At 37.8% G+C, this 25,317-nt stretch overlaps 1 protein-coding gene and 1 pseudogene across 1 annotated transcript; both read left to right on the forward strand.

Moving 5' to 3' along the window:
* Positions 1 to 4,390: 4,390 nt before the first annotated feature.
* Positions 4,391 to 8,499, forward strand: LOC125480733 (putative casein kinase II subunit beta-4). The gene is made up of 5 exons (XM_048591824.1): positions 4,391 to 4,903; positions 5,589 to 5,807; positions 7,143 to 7,252; positions 7,339 to 7,504; positions 8,091 to 8,499. The coding sequence occupies exons 1-5, from the start codon at positions 4,615 to 4,617 to the stop codon at positions 8,219 to 8,221; spliced, it is 915 nt and encodes a 304-aa protein (XP_048447781.1). The 5' UTR covers positions 4,391 to 4,614; the 3' UTR covers positions 8,222 to 8,499.
* A 13,109-nt stretch (positions 8,500 to 21,608) lies between these two features.
* Positions 21,609 to 25,107, forward strand: LOC103960225 (annotated as a pseudogene).
* The last annotated feature ends 210 nt before the right edge of the window (positions 25,108 to 25,317 follow it).

Consider the following 25,317-nt stretch of genomic DNA (forward strand, 5'->3'; position numbering starts at 1 on the left):
GAAGTTGCTAGGACTCCACCTAGTGCCCCGAAATAGTGTGATGGTGGCACCACTACTCTATTTGAAACAGCTTCACTCCAATTTGGTGAGTCCATGACCGGACTTCTTAGGTAACTCTATTCAAATCAGCCTTACTCCAGTCTTAGAAAATCATGGTCCCACAATTGCCCCTAGCTATCTATCTGAGAGGCAACCCGTTCCTTTTTAGGATGGATCATTATCCAAATACCATGTCTTTCGGAGTAAACTGAAATACGTGTCGTTTAATCTTTAAATTCTTGTGAGCTGGTTCAGTTCATTAAAGGGAGGTAGTTGAGTCGTTCTCGATTTCAGTCATACATTCATCTAAAATTAACCGTCATGATGATGTACGCTTCCGTTTTGCGCACACTTCTCAAATAAACAACCACGTATCTCATCGATTAGCCTTGATTCTCGCCCGCATTGATCTCTAGGTTAACGACTCTTCATTTTCAATAGTGAGAAATTTTCCTGGCTCGCCTTTAAATAATTCCCTTAGGCCCCTGTTTCCTTCATTTCCTTTCTCATTTGTGTCATAAAGCCTGTTTTCACCTTAAATTGCCTTTCCAATCCTAGTCTTCCTCTTGGTTTTTTGTTGAAGAAAATTCCAATCCCAAAAAAATCATGCTACATCTAGTAATTCCCAACATGTTCTCAAGAATGTTCCTTTGCTTGTTGCAACTCGTTCTATAATATGCCACACTTCTTGCAACTTATTCTATAACATCATCCCATTGTAGCACTCTTCATGCAGGCTTCGGGGAAGGATAGAATATGTGCAAGGTGTTAAGATCCATTAAAGGGTCCTTCATCACCACTTTGTTCCTCAACTGATGCTCATTGACGGTGGCGATGATGGTGAGGGCTCTTTGTTTAAACACTCACTTATGTGGCACTCATGTGGCTTGAGTGTTGGAATCCGTCCTTTTTTTTCATTTCCTCTACTTGTGGATGGCGATGGTGGTAGATCTCCATTAGAATACTCGCCCTTAATGTAGTGTCGTGTTCAGGAATGCAACAAGGTGGGTGTAGCACGCCACTGATTTGACGGTGGTATTCTCTCCAAGTTGACGATTTCAGTTCATCTTGTTGTTTTGTCTTTAAAATTTTCATTTTTGCCAGGGGTGAGGGTTTATCTCCCCCAAACTGATGTACTATTGTGATCTCCGTTGTGACTTTGATAATAAACATGCGTTTGTGTAAAGATTTTCCTGCCTTGTGTATCTTTACCAAGAAGAATTTCTAATCCACTAAATGTTTCCAGAAGTAGACAAATTTAAGGAATAAAATAAGCAAAGGAGCATAATACGAATAAGTTTTTGGGCTAGGGACATAATTTTAAGAAACCCTCCTTGATAACATTGATTTGGAGAAATATTACCTCCCAAACTTTGCATTTATGAAGGATTCTCATCGCAATAGTTGAATACCACCAACTCCAGCATCAGGAATTAAACATTAAACCCATGACGAACCCTTCGCTCCAAATTTTTTTATGCATTTATGAGATCTAAGATGGTTACGCCATGTCTGAAATATCTGGCAAAAGATAAGTTAGCAAAATCTTCCATGCCTTACTCCTGTTCTTGGGCTAAAGGCTTCAATAATTGTGACGTAGTAAGGAAGAGATTTTTCTTCCTAAACTAGATTGTGTGTCCATTTCTAGTAAATCTTAAATAAAAGTTCTTTGGAAACATGGTTGCTCGCATGTAGGTCAGAAACACTTTTTAAATCCTTTGTCAGACCCTACAAGTCGGACCTGAGCGTTTCTGGTCAGGCTATGTTGGTTGGCTTACCCAAAGAATTTATGCGTGTCGAAGCTCCGTTGGAATGAAATTTCTCTTGGGGATTACCTAGTCTAGATGCCCCCCTCGAACCTACTGACATACGATGTCGCAGAACATACTTGGCTTAGTACGCTGATTTGGGATAAAAGTAGTTGTACTTAGGGTCAAGGTTCAGAGCCACCCTCGGATGATTTCCAGATCACCCTTTTGATTATTTCCTTGAATGGTGTAGAGCTCGGGTTTGAATGTTATAACCTACAACCTTGCTAGTTGCATAACTTTTTCAAAAGCCAGATGGTGCATTGCACTTCCAGGTCAAGGCGGCATGTGCCCGTGCCTGCAGTCGGCCAATCGTTACCATGCTTATTAGGTTTAAGTTTCCCAAGCAGCTAACCATTCAAGACAGATTGGGCTAATAGAGATTCCTCTCACAGTTTAACTTTGAACATTTTTAGACTTGCATTCGTGCGAAGTTTTTCAAGTTTGTGCCTGTTTGAACTTTATTGAACATCGAGCAATATTTGAGCAAACCATAAATCTCTAAATGTTATGTCAACGATCCAAACCGTTCATTTTTGCATCCTATTAAAAGATGATATTTTGAAAACATAATTACCGGAAAAACCCTTATGGCGATCATCGATCAAACCGTAGAAGAAAACCACAAATCAATGGTTATTATTAGTCATTGCCCACTCTGCATTATGGGTATAAGTTTTCAAATTCCATCATTCATGAAACTTGTAACCCTCGTCACTATGACCGTTTCTAATATTTTTCTCAATTTTCCTGCTATAAATTAATTAATAATTTTTTTTAATGTTTTGGCCCTTTTAAGAGAAAACATTATTATGGATGTTTCGATCCTTTGATAAAGCCATTTTTCAGTATCAACCAGATCATATCGTACAAGATGTCATCCCGAGTGTTTCCGTGATTTTTTCATATTTTTCACAATCAGCAATTTTTTATTACTAATTTTCAATTACAAAATCATGTTATTACACATTTAAATTCACGTGGCAAACGCGCGAGTAGCCACGTCAAAAATATTAGGCGGCATTACAGTAGAGGGAGATCATGTGTGAGGATGCATGTTAAAAGGTGGGGGCAAATCTAAGCCACCCACATGGTCAATTGGTGGTTGGCAAAGGAAAGGGGTGCCTTTTAGTAGAAGGTAGGGTTTCTTAACAAATAGCCAATGATAGACAGCCATGTGTCCAAACCAGTGGTTTTCAGTTGGCGTTTTTTTTTTTTTCTTTTTATTTATGGTTTAGGGTTTTCCAATCATAACGTTCCACAAGTTGTCATAAAAAACACTAGCGTTAGGAACACACGTGGTGGGAACAATTGCCATGATTGTCACCCATTTGCATGAAGACCTTTCGTGTTCTTCGAGAGGTCACTATAACCCTATATTTATTGGTGGTTTACATTTGTCCCTCTTCACATAACCACATTTGCTCGAACTTCGTTGAAAACCCAACCTGCAAACTGTAAGTTACTCTTTCGCAGTTTTAATGGCTCAAAACTTGCCTGGTTCTGCAACTTCTTCCTGTCCTCGAAGATCATTCTCGATGCCCAAACTTCCTTAGTGGGCAAACCCATTCCCACTTCCTAATCAGGGGAACCTCTAGTTGTCGTCCAAACTGACTACTGTGTATTCACAATGGAAAGGGGTGTCACTAGAGTTGACACCAACATTATCTCCACCATGAATGTCGAGCATATGAAGTGAATGGTGTTGATAAGGAATGTGTTTAGGAAAGCTAAGAGCGTCAAGGTCATACACAAGGAACTCACTGTGTCATTTGGTGAAGGTGCTTAAACACCTTCTTTGTAGACCATTTCGACCAAAAAAGGGAGTACAAATCTGGTACAACTAAAGAGAATTAGGGGAAAAGGGAAGCGCATAAGGAGTGGGGTGAGACTGGCAGCCTCATTTTCTTTCTAGTCCCGTCTAATACCAAGCTTTTAACCGAGATTAATTACGAGGCCTTAGTGAGGCCAGCAGTCGAGCCGAGTTCAGTTTAATGCCATTCAAGTTAATCTTTGGCATACCAAACATGTGACTACTAGTACTAGCTAGTCTAGTCTCACCCTAAGCTGGTGCAACAAACGGGCCCTAAAAGTGTCAAACTAACAACTTGGTTGAGACTTGAGATTTGAGGCGTGGTACTCAAAATCTGGAACCCAAGTCCCATGACCCAAATCCAAACCCGAAACCCGAACACATTACCCAAGATTTTGGAGCTTAATTAAAAAAATATAAGGCTAAGAGATCAAAATTTTAAACTAAATTTGCAAACCAAATGATATATTACTAATAAAAAATAAGCACGTTAATCGACATTTTAATAATGATCTAATTATCTACCACCACATTATTTTGTTTAAAATTTTTGGTATTCTGAACACTATTTTAAAATAAATAAATAAAGAAAATTTGATGAAATAAAAAATTAAAGAAAATGAAGAACGAAAAAAAATACAAAGAATAGAGCATTTTGCTCACCAGCTCGTGTACCTCTCCCCATCATCTCTCCCTCCCTCCCCCAAACCCTAGCTCTGCCTTCCTTTCTCCCTCCTCCCCTGGCTCTCTGCGTCTCTAATCTTTCATCTCTCCCCGATCCTCAGAACCTCCAAAACACCTACACCGCCTAACCCCACCTCAAAAATCTAGGGTTTATTCGAACGCTCCACCACGCCATGGAAGACCACCAGAGGGCTTGACACCCCCCTCTCGCTTCTCTCTCGCTCCTAATCCAAGAGCCAAAATTCACCCGAGGGGGTTCGAAATTAGACCATGTATAGGGAACGTGGCGGTGGAGGCGTTGGCGGGTCATCGAAAACAGAGATTGTTGGTGGGTCGCTGGACCGCAAGCGCATCAACGATGCGCTGGAACGCAGGCGCATCAACGATGCGCTGGACAAGCACCTAGTGAATTCCTCCACTTCCACATCGAGAGCTTTGGCTAACAGTAAAGACAAAGAGAAGCTCTCTGTGCCCTCCACTTCCGCTGGTAAATCTCAACTCGATCACCGTGCTGCTGCCGCCGCGGCCGCCTCGCTCACCGAGAACAAATGCTCTGATGGTTGGTCTTGTTTTTGCTCTCTCGGTGTTTTTCGGATTTTTTTTGTTATAATTTGTTGGTATATGAATAATTGGTAACTCGTTTTCTTGGTTGTTTAGAAGTGAATTTGTTAGATTTTGGTTTGATGGTTTTTGTTTTCGTATTTTATGGGGAGTGGATAGATAGTAATGTGTTTTAGGACTATAAGGTAATTAGCAGCAACTTTCTTATATGAGCTGGGCTTGCTCCATATGTAATGGTTTTGACGTTTTGACGTGCTAATTTTGAATTTCATTGTCTTTTATGTGTGATTACGGATTAGTCGCCAAAAATATATGGAATGTGGGTCTAATGTTATTGTACGCTGAGTTTATGTTTGTAAAGGGGCCCTGATTATATATGCTACTTTTAGTTATTTTTGCAATGACTAAGATTTTGAAGGTTCACACATTTATTGCTCGTTCGGAGTAGAGTGATACCTTGAATGGAAAGATTCTTAGCTGTTCCAAGTCTTAAAAGTTTTCAATTTAATTCTTTTCCAAATTCTAGTATCATGGTTGTGGACTTTGACATCTTTTTAGTGTTGTTCACTTTTTCTATTGAATAAGCATGAAAGTTGTAGAAAAGGACTAAAAATATACTGGGTAGGCACTTGCATTGGGAAATGCCATGTCATTTTTACATGGTTAGTTTGATTTAATTGCAGAGGAATCTGAAACAGACAGTGAAGAATCAGATGTCAGTGGTTCTGATGGAGATGACACATCTTGGATTTCATGGTTCTGCAATTTGCGAGGAAATGAATTTTTTTGTGAAGTGGATGATGAATATATCCAAGATGATTTTAATCTCTGCGGTTTGAGCAGTCAAGTTCCATATTATGATTATGCACTTGATCTGATTTTGGATGTTGAATCTTCTCATGGTAAGAATTTGTCTATGCTAATGGGGTTTTTACTATGATGTGTGTGAGTGCACGTGTATAAATATTCTTGTTTACATCTCTTAAAAGTAAAGTTAATAACAATTGCATACTATTGGATTGTTAAATTTAGGTCACTATCTTTTAATAAATTTTCCTTGGAGTGAAAGTCTATAAGGCCTCATTTAGGAAGTGCTTTTAAATGACTGAAAGCACTTTTAGAGAAAATGTTTTTGCGTTCCAAAAGAACTTGAAGTGCATTCTGCAAGAAGCACAAGTTACGTGCTTCTTGTGGGAAGCACTTAAAGTGTTTTCCAGGATTAACTTGCATTTTTACTGAGGATTGGTTCCAAAAACATTACTTTCAATCGTTTAAAAGAACTTCGAATCGAGCCCGTAGTGTTTTTGGATATTAATCCATGCTTTGTGCACAAGCATTACTTGGCTGTTGGCACTTTTTGAAATGCTTAGATTTAGGTTTTTTTTTTTTTTTTTTTTTTTTTGTCAATTACTCAACCAATACGTATAAGAAATATGGATAGTACGCTTGAATTATATAAACTGGTTTTGAGACGGGGACCAGGTAATGTGTTACATAAGGTAGTTTGTATATGTAGTTTAGTTTAGTTTATTACAAAGTTACTTGAAAATATATTCCATGAAAAGAAATTGGTGCAGTTCTAGGTTATATGAGTAAAATAGTCTAGTGGATTATAGATGGATATGAAACTTATGAAGTGGTTGGCAATAAAGATGATTTGCGACACCCTATTGGGTCTTCAATTCGTAGTCATGCCCTTGTGTGAGATCTGAGTCAAGGAGCCTTGATATGTTTAGTATGGTTACTGGTAGTGGACATCTTACTGCATATTGGGTGACACCATTTAACTCTGCCTGCAGCAGGACACCGGCTGCCCATTAACATTGATATTTTCTTGATTTGGTTTTGCATATAGCATTAGAGTGAGGAACAGATATTCGTAAATTAGCTTACGGTGTGGGTTTTGAGACTAAAGTTTTATGGGTATGAAATATGAATACTTAATTTTGAAATACCAATGTGGGAGTCTGAGTTCAAAAGTCAAAGCATGCAATTCCTAGATAAAACTGGCTTAGAACTCTAAATAACCTATAAAAAGGATTATATTGGGTTTGAAACTTGGATAGCAGTTAGTAATGTATGATGAAATAAAGTATACCCATGAGTTAATGTACTTCTATCCTCTATATGTCCGTCCGTCTGTCTTAACCTCTGTCTCTCTTTGTCTATCTTCACTGGTTGTGCTCCTTTTACCTCTTTGTCATTGAGGCACCTAATAAATGGGGACCTCTGTACAGGTGACATGTTTACTGAAGAGCAGAATGAGTTGGTTGAATCAGCGGCGGAGATGCTATACGGTCTTATACATGTTCGATACATACTGACTAGCAAAGGAATGTCTGCAATGGTAAGATTCTGACTATTGTGAGTTTTATATTTTGGTTTCTTATTGGATCTTTATTTGTCAGAATATTGATCTTAAAAGTTCTACAGTTGGAGAAATACAAGAACTATGACTTTGGAAGATGCCCAAGAGTTTACTGCTGTGGACAACCCTGCCTTCCAGTTGGTCAATCGGACATTCCTCGTTCAAGCACTGTAAAAATATACTGCCCCAAATGTGAAGATATATATTACCCTCGATCAAAGTACCAAGGCAGTATCCTTAAATGCTTAAATTTTGCGTATGCACTAAAGTTCTTTTCATACTTCTCTCTTTTCAGTTTTAGCTTTTCAATTGTTAGATGAGTTATTATTAATTTTGACGAAAGAAACTCTACCCTTTTTGAACTTTTGTTGCTCAAGTTCAGTGTTCTCTTGTAAATCTCATTTGACAGTCTAATATTATTCTCGGGGTCGTCTACATTTTTAGCAGTTTCATTCTGGTCTTGTGGTTGGCACGAGGCTTAGTGCAACTGCTTGAAAAACTAACTTTAACCGATCAACAATACGTGATACGTCTTCCATTTGCGGACACTTGAATGTCTGTTGGTGGTTATAAATGAGCTATAGTAAACCATTAGTAGGGTCTTATGTACTTCCTGCGACTGATATTATCAGATTTGCATAACTCTGGTTATGAAATCACTTCATTTGTTCTTATCCAGTCTTTTTCTCTCTCTCTCTATCCAGTCTCTTTCTCTCTCTCTCTCTCTCTCTACAGATGCACGGTTATTATTTTAATTTACCATCTTATAGTGTTTGGCTTTCTGATTTTATATCTTGATTTCCTTAACACTTTGAAGATATTGATGGAGCATATTTTGGAACCACATTTCCGCACTTGTTCTTGATGACGTATGGGCACCTTAAGCCACAAAAGGCGTCACAGAGTTATGTGCCAAGAGTTTTTGGTTTCAAACTCCACAAGCCGTAACCACAGTGCAATGGGCAAAACCTGTGATGAGATTTACTATTAACCAGCTTCCTTTCTTATCGTGCTTCATGCCTCCATTGGTAAAGGGAACGTCTGTGACAAGTGAGGTAAGATGCAGTAGCTCAGAAAGTACTACAAGTGATGTACCATCTATTAGCAGAGCAAAGTGGCAAACCTTTCTTTGAATTTTAATCATGAGATTAACGGAGCACTTGTAAGATTATTTAATTTTGTTTACTGAGATTTATGTGATTTGCATTTGCGGCTCGTGTTTATCATTCCTTTTACTGTGATTAATCATGCTCCGGTCTTATGCTACTTGTTCCTGTTTATATATATAATGTGCTACTGTCACGCTTGATGGATGTAATGCCAAGAATCGCACTTAGACACAAGTTTTCCATTTTGTTCATGCAAGGTGTTGTAAGGTTCCTGTAGTTTGGATGTTTTTACAAGTATAATGATGAGTTTGGCTTCTCTAGCTTTTTGGTTTTTACATTTTTGGTGCTTGTAATATTATTTTCAACGAGGTCTCCGCAGTCGTGTTTTGTTTATAATCAAAGACAAATTGAAAATTGTCACTCTGTTAGACGGAAGCGCCATGTAAGGCATGCGTGGAAATTGGCAGGTAAAACAATCATTTTACCGTTGATGTATTGTTCCACGCATGCCCTACGTGAAATTTATGTTTTATAGATAATGAACTTTTCAGTTCTCTTAACGTAAACGAAACCCACCCGCAGATGCCTGACTGGAAAAATGAAGCTTAAGACATTCCCAAGCGGATGCGAACTTTCCTTTGAATTTATCTTAAGACATACTTCCAATTAGTATATCAAAACTTGTTAGTTTGAAAGTGTTGTTTCAATATCTAATGAAATTTATATAACTTCTTTTTAGACTCAACTTACTTAGGCCTCTCATTTGCGCGAGCAGTCTTGAGAATCGATGGCTTGGTGAGCCTCCACTCCCACCCCAGGCATCCGAACCATTCTTTGTGAGCAAAGAAATTGTGCTTGCTGGGTTCATTGACACCCAAAACGAGCCATTCCAAAGGGTTCTTACATAAGGAGATGTGCTTGTTTTCCCAAAGGGTTTGCTTCTTTTTTATCTGACGGCTGGGGACGATTCACCACTGTTTTCTCAGTTTTCAACAGCTAGAATCCAGGGATGGTGGGAATTTCTGATGCCATGTATCAATATGACTTGGATATGATTGACAGGATGACCAAGGGGTTTCTCACTCATCATATTGGAAATCCCACTCTTAACAAGCAGCGATTCAGAAAGTTATATCCTGTTATTTGAAGATAAATGGCTTTGAGTGTATGATCTAGAAGTTAAATGCATAGGAGTGTTTGAAGTGTGGCATTTAGTCTCACGAGTTTGTGGTGTGAGATTTAAAATTATCATATTCTAAGCTATTCTAATTTATGAGGACGGATTCGAACTTCGGAAATGACACACTGTCTTGACCTACAACCCTAATTCATGTCTTCAAAAGTGATTATAAAGAAACTTAATTAAGGAAGTGAAACGACAAACTAACAAAGTCTTAAATAAAATAAAATAAGTAAAAAAGACATAAAAAATGCTTACAAGGGAAGGAACCTGTTGGACTTTATAGAAATCCTCTCCTCCTTCATTAAGCTTATCAAAGAACTGCGTGATGGGATCTGTTGGTAGAATAAACATTGCGTGATGGTAGAGTTTGATTATTGGGTAGAAATTTATTGACAATTTTAGTTTTATTGTTATTTTCATCATGTACTTGATGGTAATTATGTAATAAGGTAAAAATGACAATTCCCATATAAAATTTACGTTCGATATATAGTAATTGTAGGGATTGAAATAAAATTTCTCTTATTTTTATTATGGTTTAACCTTTTGGAACAATCTAACTCGGTGACTAAATTGAAATGGCCAAAAAATGTGGTGTGAATATTATACAAGTGTTCAACTTTGGTTCTCTCTCAGTCTCAACGTGAGAAGAATATAATATCAGATATGGTTGCATTTGACCACCAAAATTCTTTTTACTTTATTTTTTCTTGAAAAAAAAAAACATTCTTACTACTTGATATGCTAATTAAATTGGATTGCAAACAACTTGCTTTTACAACAAAGTTTGTTTTGGTTACGTTGGTTAAAGCTGTGTGTTTCTTCATTTGCTTATAAAATTTAAATTTCTCTTCTCATAGTTTAAATTAATTTAGCACAGACTATTCTTTGGTAGTGTAATGTAATCCCATCTAAGGTTACAATGATTAATACAGATTGTTATTACTATCATATGGTTGGTGGTTACGTTGTGAACATTATATTACACTGTTATTGTAAGTTAATTTACATTGTTAGTGTAAGTTAATAACTTACACTATTAGTGTAATATAATGTACTTGCAGTTAATCGTTCTAATATTTTTTTTTTTATTAAAAGGTACGGTAGACTAACCCTTCTATTAAACAGAAAATTTTCTCTATTTTTATGTTCCATCTAATTAAGAAAATAAAAAGTTTGTCCACAACCAAACAATTTGGCATTCAAACAGAGGAAATAGATTATTGTTGATTTTGTTGTTATGATAGATCATTGTACTTGCAGTTAATTGTATTGGTTTCTTGTCTGAGGCAAATTCCAATGATTGGACAAGTTCAACCCATTAATTTCGACCTTCGTTGTCCAAATTTGGAAAGAAAAAGGATACTGTGGTATGACCCAGAAACATAAAACATATGTACATTTTAAGTTGTGTTTGTGGCTCATGTGAATAACATTTGGTTATTCCTATATATACATGCACACACACACTAATTAGTTGACCAGTGGCTCCGTTTTCGGATTAATGTAGTTTTTGCTGTCTCGCTTAACAAGTGTTGTAGTCGTGCTTTTGCAATAGTTGTACGTGGTCATGCTTTTGCAATAGTTGCATGTGGTCTTTGCTTGTGAGCGATGAGTTTTGTGGTCTAGTCTATCAACGATAATTTTATGTGGTATTGCTCTTTTGTGATAACTTTATGTTGTCTCAACAATGACTAATGTGTGTGCTGGTATAGGTCTGTTGCGTCTACCGTTTGTGACGGAATCTGTACTAGTGCCGATTTGTATGGTTGTGCTCGTGGTTGTCATATAGGAGTTTTACTCAATTTGTGTCTGCAAATTCACTCCCAGATCACTATGAGCAATGTACCCAATTAACACCTTTGTATTAATGAGTGAAATACTATGTCCTTTCTTGTCAAAGAAAAACTATATGTTTAAAAGCTCCGAGATCGTATCTGTAAATTTTCTATATTTGGTTGCTTTCCTTGTCATCTCATGGCAAATTATGGAACAATGTACCCAGTTACTAAATTCATTATTCAGTTAAGAGAACCCTAACCCTAAGCAATCACAAGAGTCGTACATAGCCAAAGGGTCTGAAAGAACAAATGAATATCTTTTTTTTATGATGAAATACTGACAGTCAGGTGTATAAAGAATAAATTAGTATCAAACTCGTCATTTATAATTTTAGAACTAAAAATCTCTTGCAAATAAAAACAAATATCACTGATCCGTACAAAGAAAAGAGTACCAAAAAATAGTTTTTACTTTACACACATGACTCTTCATTGATGATGAAATATTTTGAACCAAAGCTTGAGCCTTTTATAATTGAGCAAAAAGCTACTTCAATCATTTTGAGATTTCATCATTCTTTTTCCATATTTGAGCAAAGGATTCAAAAATACAAAAGAAAAATAACTTGTGGCGATTGGCCTATGGCCAAGTTGTAGATTCATACAATTGTATATTTAATAAATAAATAAAAATAACTGCAGAAATATGTTAAAGTGCCAACCTATGTGTCTGTGTTGTGGCTTATGTGAACAACATTTGGTTATTTCCTTATACAATGATAAGCCGATCAGTGGTTCTGTTCTAGGATTGTTGTAATTTTTGTTGTCTTGCTTGGCGGGTGTTGTGGTCGTGCTTTTGCGATTGTTGTATGTGGTCTTTGTTCGTGAGTGAGGAGTTATGTGGTCTCGTCTATCAATGATAATTCTGTGTGGTCTCGCTCTTCTGTGAGGACTTTCTATCATCTCAACGATGACTGAGTATGTGCCGATATAGGTCTATTACGTCTACTGTTTGTGACGGAATCTATATTGGTTCCAATTGTACTGGTGGTTGTCATATAAGGGTATTATACTCAATTTGTGTGTGTATGCAAATTCACTCCAGATAATTTATGTCACTGAAGCAATGTACCCAATTTGCACCTTAATTTGTAATTGTTTATGTTGATGACTCTATCCTTGTAAAAAAACATTATATATATATATATATATATATATATATATCTTTCAACCAGTTACTAAATTAGGTTGCTTTCCTTTGTCATCTCATGGCAACTTATGGATAGGCCAAGAATCGGAATTAACTCTAAACCAGTTACTAAATTATTGTTCAATTTAGAAAACCCTAACCCTAAGCAATCACAAGAGTCGTGGCCATGGCCAAAAGGTCCGAAAGCTCTTTCAAAAATGAATGTCCTCAGTCTCAGATTGATTCGTTACACGAGTGGTGAAGCAAGTTTTTGTTGAGATCTCGTCCACCAGACATTGAGACACATGAAGCATGGATAGCAGTGTAATCGAGTACACATCCGGTGGTTTCAAGGTCCCTGGCGTGCTAGACCCTCGAATGGTTCCGAAATAAGGCATTTGAGAGTGAGAATTTAAATACTTGTCCTAAGTCGTTAGGATAGTTTTCTTTCACTCACCTGTGTTCACGGTTCAAACCCTTTTTCCTTTTTTTTTTTTATTGTAGATTAGTGTAAAATGTCGCTTGTAATAAGGAAAAAAATAACAATATATAGCAAAGACTTTGACTCCTATTGTAAAGAAAAATAGAAGACTTTGTCTCCTAACTGGCACTACCCCTTGGCTAGCCAGCCTTGTAACTTAGCATCCACGTCTTTCTCATTTTTATTTTGTTCTAACAAACAAGTTTATCTACAATAACAGGAGTGAGGGAGTGGGCTAAACCTTAAGAGGCTTGCAAATAATACGGTTCAAATTCAATTTTTGTGAAAATCGAATAATGTACATAAGAATCACCATGTATATGTAGTAGAAATTATCACACTATTCACAACATTACAAATATATTAGAGTACACATAATATACGAACAACACAACATTACAAATATATTTAATTTGAACGGAAAATAAAATAAATAAGTTGCTAAGACAATTACAAACTGATGACTACATTTTGAATAACAATAGTTGAAAATAAATTAATGCAAAAAGTCTTATATAGAGAGAAAATTAAAGCAAACACTAATCCTTAATTGGCATGAAACCAAAACATTGGCTTATAAGAAAACCATAAATAATAAAATAAATAAATAACTAATTTTTCAACAAAAACATCACACGATGAATACGAATGTACTTCTATAAATTCTTTATGAATTATTCTAAGGAGAATTCTGCACACCTCCTTTTTAGGATTTATGATCTTTAATATAAACTTTTGTTACTCTTAAAGTTAAGACTTACATATTTTTATGGAGTAACTAGCATCTTCTACATTTTTTCCAACTTGATTAAACTAAACATTGGTTACTTTACAAAAATTTAATTAAGATGTTTTGATCAATTGTCAACTTAGCATTTTTCTACTTATTTAATATGTATCATATCATTAACAAAATTGTTGCAATCCTATTGGAATAGGAATGTGATTGTGTAAATCCTAGTAGATATGGGAATGTATCTTATATTCCTATTAGGAGTATATTACCTATAAATGTTGTAATCCTAAGGGGTAACGAATTAACCTTCCCTACTACTATAAATAAAGGCACAATGGGGTGGAATAACACACCCCCACAATTACACATCTCTCTCTTTCTCTCTACTATTGCCACACCTTTCTCTCTCTCTATGACCTCCATAATTGTTCAGTAAATTATGCCTACAACACGTTATCAGAACGCTCTTGACGCTGCGCTAAAGAGAGTTTATTCTTCAATTAGGGGAGTATTATGTTTTAATCATTCTTTTTATGATTAATTTATTATTTTGAATTGATCTACATGCTATTGATTCAATTTAATTTTTCCGTGTTGAACGTGATACAAAGCATTGAAGATGCAATTCTGGCTTACAGAGAAAGATCTTCTACAAATTCAAAGGCTTTTATTTGTTTTCTGCCAATCAGGTACGCTTAAAATAAAGTAAGATATTTGAAACAACCATGAAGTATGAAAACATTCCCCATGATACACAAACCCCCTATGTTTATATTTTCCTTCCGATATATATATATTGTATATGTTCATATATTTGTCAATATATATATATATATTTGTTTCATGCATCGCACAATTAAATTGTTATGTGGAATATGTGAGCCAAAGTAACAAATTAAATTAGAATCAATTCTAGGGTTTCTTAAACCCTACATATGTCCAAAAAAAAAAAAAAAAAAAATTGGGAATGGTATGGCACCACCCCTTGTGGCACAAACTAGGCAGCAGCCCTCTGGGCTTTGCTGCACCCATATGGACCTTGACTGCAGATTTGCTGCGAGCATATACACACACCAGGCCTTTGGCCTAGTTAGGTTGTCTCGGGCTCGTAGTCCCTAATTATCAAGGAAGCCTGCAGCTTTCCTTTTTGAACCTCCCTCTATTCTCGGCCCATGCCAGCAAGTTGTCATGCTTGCTGGGCTACTATCCTGTGTGCACTAAGGCTTATAGCCTGCTTTGGTATCAACCCATACATATGGGTTTGGTCATTGCATGACGCCAGCCCACTGTGGTTAGGCTCCTGTGCATTAACAGGCCAGCAAATCTGCTGGGCTTTGTCTCGTGCCATACCCGAGGCCCAACCTTGAAACCTAGCTGCGGCTGGGGTTTCTCCCTCAACCCGTGACCTAACATTCACACACGAGGCCCTTTTTTGGGCCATGCCTTTTACTCAAGGTAACCAACCCGAGCCCAATTATCTTTTGGGGCAATTTTTTCAACCCACATGCTATTATTTTAGCATTCTAAATAGTATTAACTCGTATATTAATATTATTTAGCTTCTACAATCGACCATGTTTGGTCCCGATCTATTGAATTAATTAAAAGTGACTTACAGTCCATTAATCTGATAATGAATCCAAAATTATTGACCTGAAGATCACTTTTAGACATTAACGATTCAATAATTTATTTTTATACTTTGAACTGCTGACATACTTTCGTAGTAACGAAGCTCTCACACTTGTGTTCTCGAAGAACCTCAAATCTACTACACTTAGTTGTATATTGTATTCTGTGTTTCTTACGGGAACCTCTCTTTTATGAACTAAACGTTCATAAACTAAATTGAACCTGTAGTTTCAAATTTAGTGCATTTGAAACCCGAAGTTTTTGTAAAACAATACACCCATGAAAACCCAAACTTTTCACGAAAACCATGTCTTAGAACCCCGAATATTCTAACTTTGATGCTTATGGATGATTTATTCCCATAGCACCAATCACAAGCTTGTTCCCTCCAATTCAATGGATTGTCGAATTGTCACAAGTTTGATTTCCTTGATTTAGATGTTTCTATTAGAAACCACTTTATGTGGGTACAAGACATGAATCTCCACTTGACTATCAAGAAGCTGAGAAACCATTGTAGCCAACAATGGCAAGAAAGAGCTGAATAAGCCTCCACCATGGTCTTCATTCGAAGACTTATGCCCGAAGCATTACAAATGGAAATACCTCATGAGCAAGGATTCCATGGCTTTTTGGCTCGCTTCTATGGACCGTTTAATCATGAAAGAGATTGCCTAAAGCACACCATGATTACGTCCATGAATGAGTACAATTTTGAAGTTTATAAATCCAATCGAATTTTGACTACAGAATACTTTTCTCATCCTTCATGTTTCTAACTCGCCCCTGAAGTAGCAGTGTAGAAAGAGGAAGTTTACCAAATTCTCATATCTGATTACTACGACAAATGTGATAAAAAGGTATGGACCCAGTTCGGCTGGAGTCTACCAAATGGCTCGACTTAGTTCGGTCAAAGCCTAACTGAATGGTGATGCATTGCTTTAGCAGGGATACACTGAATGGCATACTCTCTCACAATCCAATTTGGAGTTTGTTTTTACAACATATGGTAGAATCAAGGCTTATCAAGGTGTGGCATCATGCCCGAAGCGTGATTATTGGCACCTAAGACCTAAAACTTCAAGAATAAGGGATAGTATTCCCAAACCTCAACCCTGCATAATCTACTTCCGTCTTGATGAAATAAATCATTGGTTATGCACCTGTTCGTGCCCCTACCAATGTTGTTAAGGAGTACCATTCTAGTAGTCAATATGTGAGACTAATTTTGCTCCACCAAACATCGTTGGAAGAGTAGAATTTTGACATGGATGGCCTTGTTGGTCGAATCCACCCTAGTAACTTTGGTTTACTTTGTGAACATTTTTTCATGTTCTTGGATTCAAGTTTGGTGTATGTTTTACTTATGGATAATCTTATTGATATTGTCCTTGAATATGAGTTGATTGAATCATGTTTCTTAATACATGTGACCAATTCAATTAAACATATGATAATGTAGGAATGTGGGAAAGTTAGTTGTCTGGACGAATGTGTATTACGCACACTAACTTTACACCTAAATCACATCTCTAAGATCGACTTCAAGTCTATCCAACTTGATTAAGAGCATTGGCACGTTCCTCATTGTATGAATGGTACTGCATCACCATTTAAGGGACCTTAAATTCTCCTGATGTTGAGTTTTTAAGGATATTCGAGATGACAATGATTACAAATGAAACCATTGAAGAAAATAGAGTGAAATATATTTGCCACACCTCCAAAAATAAGCCTGAAGCTTTGATTTGGGGCCAAAGGGTTGTCTTCCAACTGGCAATACACCACATATGGCCGGCCTGAAGCTTGGTAATTGAGCAATTTACTTGCTTTGGCACGACCTTTTGGGACACTTAGGTCGAACAATGATGCTACAACACATCTCCTTATCTGAAGTAAGGATATTGTACTTACAAGCACACTTTGCCAAGTATGCTCATTAAGGAGATTTTCTATATCATTCCTCGCAAAGATACGACACGACTCTCTTTTCATAGTGGATTTAAGGGAATATATGTGGACTAATCCAACCAAAATGTGGACCATATAAATACTTATGGTTTTGGTTGATGAATCGACAAAATGGTCACATGTTTGTCCACACACATTACTGTTAAACCTCCTGGCCAATTAAGGGTTCACCACCCTACTTATCCCTCAAGGTCCAGGAGACTGGATAATGCCAGAGAGTTTATATCGATAGTTTTCGATAGAGTATTGCATGTATTTTGGGTTTATAATTGAACATTAAATTCCCATGTTCACCCCATATAGCCTCGCCTAGCGATCATAAAGCGCAAATTTAAATGATCGCCCGAATTTTGGTAAAAGTACCAAGTTTTCAATTTCTGCCTAGGGCTATGCAATCCTTGTACGCAGTTATGTTGGTCCATCTTGAGGCCCATTGCCACCTAACCTATATGACGTTACAGTTGGTTACTGGGTATGAACCTGACAATTTTTGTATTTACGCATTTGGGTGTGCATTCCATGTGCCAAGTTGTGCCGCCGCAACGTACCAACATAGGTCCTAAAAAAAGGATGTGTATCTTTTGTCGATCATGATTCTCCTTCACACTAGCTCTTTTAGAACCCTTGCATGCAATCTTTTTATAGTTTATTTGCGGGTTGTCATTTTAATAAGATAGTTTTCCTGCCGTTAGGGAGAGATAAGAACGTCAACGTTCCTGGAGAATAGTGCAAATTTACGTGGACGTTGCCCATTATGTCTCATCTGGATCCCCATACCACACAAGTGTGATAAGCAAGTGCGATGAATTCTAGTTTTCAGAATGTTGCTTCAGACGCATTTCTCTGATCTAGCTAAAGTGACGAGATCATATACCAGCTGCAAACATGTCTGTAAGGAAAGACGTACTTAACGGACGTCGAGTCAACATCCCTGGAGGATGTGCTGCCTCTGTTGGATTGTTTAGACGCCTATGTTGGACGGTCCGGTACACCAGCGGATAGCCAATCAATTTGTCTTGGCCTGGAGCAAGACAGATCATTTAGTTCATAGGATTCACTTCCCTAGAAAAGGAAAACATGGCACAACAATGAATCTAAACTCGATCATTGTCTCAAATCATTTCCATTTCATGAGATTAATCTGGATTACTCCCAAGACTTAAAGTTCTTGGTCCAGTATCCTAGTTTGGATGGGCTAAATGGAATTGAAATGAGATTATCATCAATGATATTTTCACTTATATGGTAGCTACCGACATAAATGAAAATGACGATCTCGAACCGTGTTCCGTTGATTAAGTGGTAACGTAGAATTGATTGGACAACGGAAATTACAATCCAGGTCAAATTTCTTACCAAAATGTGTATTGGACCTGCTGTTCCAAGGTAACCCTATTGTTTTACAAGTGGGAAAGGAAGCGTTATGAGATGAATGAAATAGTGCGATATGATGCACACCTTACGGCGCAAGGTTTCTCTCAAAACATCCTGTGATTGATAGTAGCATTATGAAATATGGTTAGTGTTTTCTTTATGGGGATATAGATATGAAGATTTACATGTAAGTTCCTAAAGAATTATATGGACTGGTTCAAATAGTTCCAAAACCATGGAACACCCTTTTAACTCGTTTTGAGGCGTTCACTTATAATCCGACGAATGTGGTATACCCGTCTAAGTGATTATTTGATTAGTCAGGGATTTGAATTATGCCCTTGTGTGTTAAACTATGAAGTCTTATTCCGAATTGTTAGAGTTACAGTTTATGTCGTTAACACGAATCTCACTAAGACTCTGGAAGAGCTTGAGAAAACTGCCTCACACTTGAAGATGGAATTTGATATGAAGGATCTTAAGAAAACTCGTTTATGCCTTGACCTAAAGTTCAAGTGTTGTTCTGACGGTACCTTGGTCTACCAGTAGAACTACACCCCGAATGTGTTTTTTTTTAGTATACATTTGATCGTCCATACGTTATATGCAAATGAGACCCTTGAAGAGGTTATGGAATCCGAAATTCCATATCTAAAGTTCAACTTTGTGCTTCGTTGTACTTAGCTTATTGTATTTAGACAGGACATCTCCTTCGATGTTGATCTTGGTAAAGATGCAACACCACGCCTACACGCAACCACTGAATTGGTATTAAAGATGTACCCTGAAGGTACTACGAGGGCAAATCCCAACGTATCTCGAGCGGATCCAACCCCCTGATCCTCGAAATGATAGTTGCCTTGTTGTTATGTTGACGCAGGTTACTTATCAAATCCGCACAAGGAAACATCACCAAATGGTTATGTCTTTACCATTAGGGATATCGCAGTATCTTGGAGGTCTACGATATGACCTTAGTTGTGAAATCTTAGAATCGTTCCAAGACTCACCTCACTTCATTACGCCACAAGTGAGACATGGTTAGGAGTTCTTATTGAGTATATTCGAAGTACTTGCTGTGTTTTCATCCATCGTTGAGTCCCGACGACGATCCATGAAGACTATGCCGCATGTATCCACCCGACCAAGACATGATACATCAACAAAGTCAATGCCAAGACATTTTGCGTCTATATCTACATCAGCAGAGCATCAGGAGATTAAAGTCATGCAAGCCGATCCCAGACAACCTTGCCGACCTCTACACGACGTCACTACCGAAGTCAACCTTACAGAAGTTTGTCCGAGGAATTGGTACACCTAACTATCATATGCAATGCTTGTAGTTCTCATTTGGAAGTTATGTCAAACTTAGGGGGAGTATCCAGAAATATAATCACTTGATCTTAATGTACTCTTTTTCCCTACGATTAGGAACATTTTCCCTACTGGGTTTTTGCTACCTAACGAAGTTTTAATGAGGCACCCATCTTGGGCTGATCATACCCTTAAGAGCTCTTCTACTTGCGTCCAAAAGACATATAGTTTTGACTTAATGCAAATTCTCACTTTTCTCCTTAGCCTATGGGTTTTTCTCCCACCTTGGGTTTTACCATAGAAAAGGTTTTGTGAGTTTTACTTTTTATGCATTCTTCCGTTGATTTGAGACTCACATTCACTCATTGTGCCAATGACTTCATCAACTATACTTACTTCATCACTGAAGACCGGATGCACCATTTACTTGAGTACTTACACACTCAAGGGGGAGGGTTGCAATCCTATTAGAATAGGAATGTGATTGTGTAAATCCTAGTAGATATGGGAATGTATCTTATATTCCTATTAGGAGTAGATTACCTATTAAATGTTGTAATCCTAAAGGGTAAGGAATTAACCTTCCCTACGACAATAAATAAAGGCACAATGGGGTAGAATAACACACACCCACAATTACACATCTCTCTCTTTCTCTCTACTATTGCCGCACCTTTCTCTCTCTATGGCCTCCATAATTGTTCAGTAAATTTTATGCCAACAACAAAAATAACCTTTTTTTTTTAAAATTTCTATCATTATATTTAATTAGTCTCTTCCTCCATGAGTTTTATGAAAACTTCACTAATTGTTAAGGATTTATGTATAGTTATATAAAAAATGTATTTAAAACTTATGGTAAATTTGAAAATAAACGTACTGGTACGTTTAGATTCTACAACAAATAAAACGTACCACAAATTCAAATGTACCAATATTATAGGTATTCAAACATAGCAATATAATCATCATTCAGTACTACGACCTGATGGTATTCCTCTTCGCTTAGAGGTGAGAGGTCTTAGGTTCAAAACTCGCGGATGGCAAATTTGATACCAAATTAGGATGTCCATTGTGTGGCTTAGCTGAACTCCCCCTTCTCTTAATGTAAAAATATTGATCATTGTACTAAAAAAATAGCAATATAATCAAAGGAGTTTTAACGAAACACTCCGGTACTGTTCACTTTTAACAAAAAATCACATTTTTACCTTTTCCTAATACTATTCACTGTATTTTTATTTGTCATTTTTCATTAAAGCAAAAGTTTTTTGTTTTTTTTTTTTTACACTTTTCGTTAATTTTTCTTATGATAAAATGTTGTCTAATAAAATTATAAATAAATATTTAATTAATAAAACTAAAAAACTAGGCTTCTATATTTAAATACTCGTATTTTCACATAACGCGGATCAAGCAATGATTTGAAGAAGGAAAATTCTACCCATATTTGGGGACCCTCCAAATCCCTATTATTTGTCGCTTTGAGTTGTCAGATATAGTCGGTGGACCCCTCTATGTTTCTCTCTCTAATATTTTCAAAATCGGAAATCAAGGATTGTACGTCACTCCACTCTTTGGCCATAAACTCAGCGCACGCATCGCCTTTCCCAACATCTCATCTTCCATCCTTCTCTCTCCCGATCATCTCAACCCAATCATAATAACACAAACATTCTCCCAACCCCACAATCGAATCCAACACAAGAAAATAACCCAATAACAAAAAACCTTCTTCTTCTTCTTCTTCTTTCTGTCCTTTTTGCTCGTCGTTTTTAATCGTTGGTGTTTTTTGTTGCTGTATTATGTTTTTCCATATGTAATGCATCACGAGAAATCTGAAGCTCAGATCGGAAAAGAAAGCATTGGCGTCTCTTCCGATTACAACCCAATCCCAGCCTCAGCCTCAGCCGCCGCCGCACCACCGCCATCGGCGCCTTCTTCTTCCTTCTTTTCCATTTCCGACCAACTCAATCTCATCACCCAATTCCCTCGCTACCCATCTAAACATTTGCCCCACCATGACCCCCCAATCCCTCAAACCACACCTTACAAGCGACCCCTTTTGACCCAAACCCCCTCCTCCCTCTCCAAATCCCCGACCCTCTACAAATTCCCACCTCCGCAAAACCCACCTCTCTTTTCCCCTTCTCTCGCTGCCAAATCCGCCTTCTTTCGCCTCCTCCGCCGCCGCCTCCTACTGCTCTCTTTGCCCTTCTTTTACTTCCTGGTCTCTCACCCTAGCCACTCTTTCTTCCTTGACTTCCTCTCCGCCTTTGCTTTCTCCGCCGCATTGCTCTTCTCCCTCAATCTCGCCCTGCCCCGCCTCCCCTCCATACGGCTGTTCCTGGCCAGGTCTTTCCCAAGCAAGCTCAAGACCTCCTCTAGCCCGCCGTTGCCCGTGTTTTGGTCAATCGGGTCGCGGCCGAAAGCCTGAAAAGAAAGGGAGTTCCGGGTGTTGGGTTCAGGTTTACAGCAACGGTGACGTGTATGAGGGTGAATTTCATAAAGGAAAGTGTTCAGGAAGTGGGGTGTATTACTATTACATGAGCGGGAGGTTTGAGGGGGATTGGGTTGATGGGAAATATGATGGTTATGGTGTCGAGACGTGGGCGAGAGGAAGCCGGTACCGCGGGCAGTATAGGCAGGGCCTGAGGCATGGTTTCGGGGTGTATAGGTTCTACACTGGAGATGTTTATGCAGGGGAATGGTCTAATGGGCAGAGTCATGGGTGTGGAATCCATACCTGTGAGGATGGGAGTAGATATGTTGGGGAGTTCAAGTGGGGTGTCAAGCATGGCCTTGGTCACTACCATTTCAGGTAACTTTTCGCATAGCCGTGTTTCGGGATTCTTGTTTTATGATTTTGTTGTTTATGCATTTTGTTATTGCGATATCGATGTTGTTACCGCATTGTCCCTGAATTGTTTTGGTTGGTCTGTTCCCTGGTTGTCATTAGATTGTAAAACTGTTAATTACAGATTGTGCCACTTGATGTAGGTAGGTTTCTGCATTTCAATACTTCCCTTTGGTTTTATCGTGGGGATAATTCTGGATCCGTACACATCAACGGAATAATGGGCTTCATCTCTGTTATATGTAGGCAAGTGAGATGAATGTTGCTGGAAATTCTGGGCAGCAAATACTTTAGGCATTATGTGTTCGGAACTTAGGATCGTTAATGTCGGGGAAAAAAAAGAAATGTGAATAGAAATAAATAAACGGATGTGGGTGATGCTCAAGGGAGTGCAACATATTAATCCCAAAGATCATGAAAGTGGAGATAATTTATAGGTAGTGCTAGGGTTGTTTGCTTATCATTTATTGAAATGAATGGCATAAGTGGTGAAAAAATCTTACAGTCTAGTGCTTTGAATTACGGCATTTGCATCAATATTTACAGTTACATGCTCATCGGAAGATCAGACTGGTGAATAATATAAAAACCCTTATTTAGGGAGAACAGTGTATGTTGATAATGAAAACTTACATACAGAAATCAGTTTTGTTCACCATTCATCGGGATATTGAGATATTGTGATGATTGCCATGCAAGTACACAGGCATGTTCCTTTAATGCCCAATTAGTTTTGTGTTTGGTTTCGACCTTATATACATGGCTATCTCTGTTGTGGCTACATAGGAATCTATACGTAAATGCTCAGTATTTATTTTTGACAGAATTTCTGCTTTTTTTTTTTTTCATTTAGAAATGGTGACAGGTATGCTGGAGAATATTTTGCGGACAAAATGCATGGGTTTGGGGTCTATCGATTTGCAAATGGGCATAGGTATGAGGGAGCTTGGCATGAGGGTAGAAGGCAAGGGCTTGGTATGTACACATTTAGAAATGGGGAAACTCAAGCTGGTCACTGGCAAAATGGAATCCTTGATGTTCCAAGCACACAGAATGCAACTTCTCCTGTATCTCCCATAGGCTGTTAATCATTCCAAAGTACTTTATGCGGTTCAGGTACTTACTACTTACTTCAAATATTTCTGTAAACCCTCTGCATGTTTTCTGTGGAATGCAATAGTAGCGGATGTGTGACATTTTTGTGCCCTTAGTTCGTTTAGCCCATTGAACAGAATGGTTGGTCAAGACCTATAGAGTTTTTAGTGTCACCATAGTCACGTTGTGTCAATTTAAAGAAGGATTGCTGAAGCCAGGAAAAAATTATAATTAGCATGACTTAAAATTCATTATAGCTCACAATTTCAAACCTATAGTATTTAATGAACTTTTGCATGATTGTTTTTCATGTGTTAGCATTGAAAGAAACACTTGGAGCGCTATTACTCTGCACTTCAAATAATCCTTGGTTTCTGCAGCAATGACGTTCTTCGTGAAGCATGAAAATGGGTTGAGAATTATTATACCTCTATGAATAGCCAATGATTTGTTGTTAATCTGTTTTGTTATTCTGTGTTACAATCAGGAAGCGAGAATAGTGTCCGAGAAAGCCTATGATGTAGCAAAGGTGGATGAAAGAGTGAACAGGGCCGTAACAGCAGCTAATAGGGCAGCAAATGCAGCTAGAGTATCAGCGGTGAAAGCTGTCCAGAAACAAATGCAGCATAATACTAGCAGTGACCACATGCCAATTCAAATTGTATGAAAATCCCGGGAGGACTCATTTATCCGTACAAATTTGGGAGGTGTGAGAACAAGAGGAAGTTTTATGGTTTCCCTTCTCCGGCAGCTTTAAGTTTTAGGTTTGTGGTCTCTTGGGCATCTTGCGTGACAATGGTGCTTCTTTAAACTTATTTATGGGGAGTGTCAGAGTTTACATCTATAAAGTTTCTCAGATTATGTATACGTATAGGGGGGGAGGGAGAGGGAGAGGGAGAGAGAGAGAGGAGGGAATGCCGATCAGCATCCGGATGCTTTAGTAATTTTCGTCTGCAATCTTAGTGCCTAGTGTATAGATGAGGTAGATGTAATATATAAGTGCTGTGACCAGGAAAAACCTTGAGCCAGCCAGTGCTGTATGTCAATTGTTAATTTGTTAGTATTTTAACAAGCAGAAAAAAATTTATGTAACCATTAACCGTTCCACCTATGCAAATCTTCTTCTGTTTGTCCATGAACAGAAGTATATGGAGTGCAACACTACAAAAAAAAAAAGGGGTCTTATGGGACGCTTAAAATGCGTCGCAAAAGTGGCCAAATGCATCGCAATAGCCCTTTAATGACAGCCTTGCGACGGTCAATAATGCGTCGCAACAACGTAGTGTCGTAAATGTTTGGTCAATTATATGCGACGCTTT

This window comes from the organism of the source record quoted next, unplaced genomic scaffold (genome assembly GCF_019419815.1).
Source record: "Pyrus x bretschneideri cultivar Hongxiangsu unplaced genomic scaffold, Pyrus_bretschneideri_v1 Contig35, whole genome shotgun sequence".
Taxonomy (NCBI): domain Eukaryota; kingdom Viridiplantae; phylum Streptophyta; class Magnoliopsida; order Rosales; family Rosaceae; genus Pyrus; species Pyrus x bretschneideri.

Bases quoted from the DNA above. Each gene is read 5' to 3' on its own strand.
- LOC125480733 (XM_048591824.1), top strand. From the start codon at position 4,615: ATGTATAGGGAACGTGGCGGTGGAGGCGTTGGCGGGTCATCGAAAACA. The intron at 5,808-7,142 runs GTAAGAATTTGT...ACCTCTGTACAG, and splicing joins GGATGTTGAATCTTCTCATG to GTGACATGTTTACTGAAGAG. The intron at 7,253-7,338 runs GTAAGATTCTGA...AAAGTTCTACAG, and splicing joins GCAAAGGAATGTCTGCAATG to TTGGAGAAATACAAGAACTA.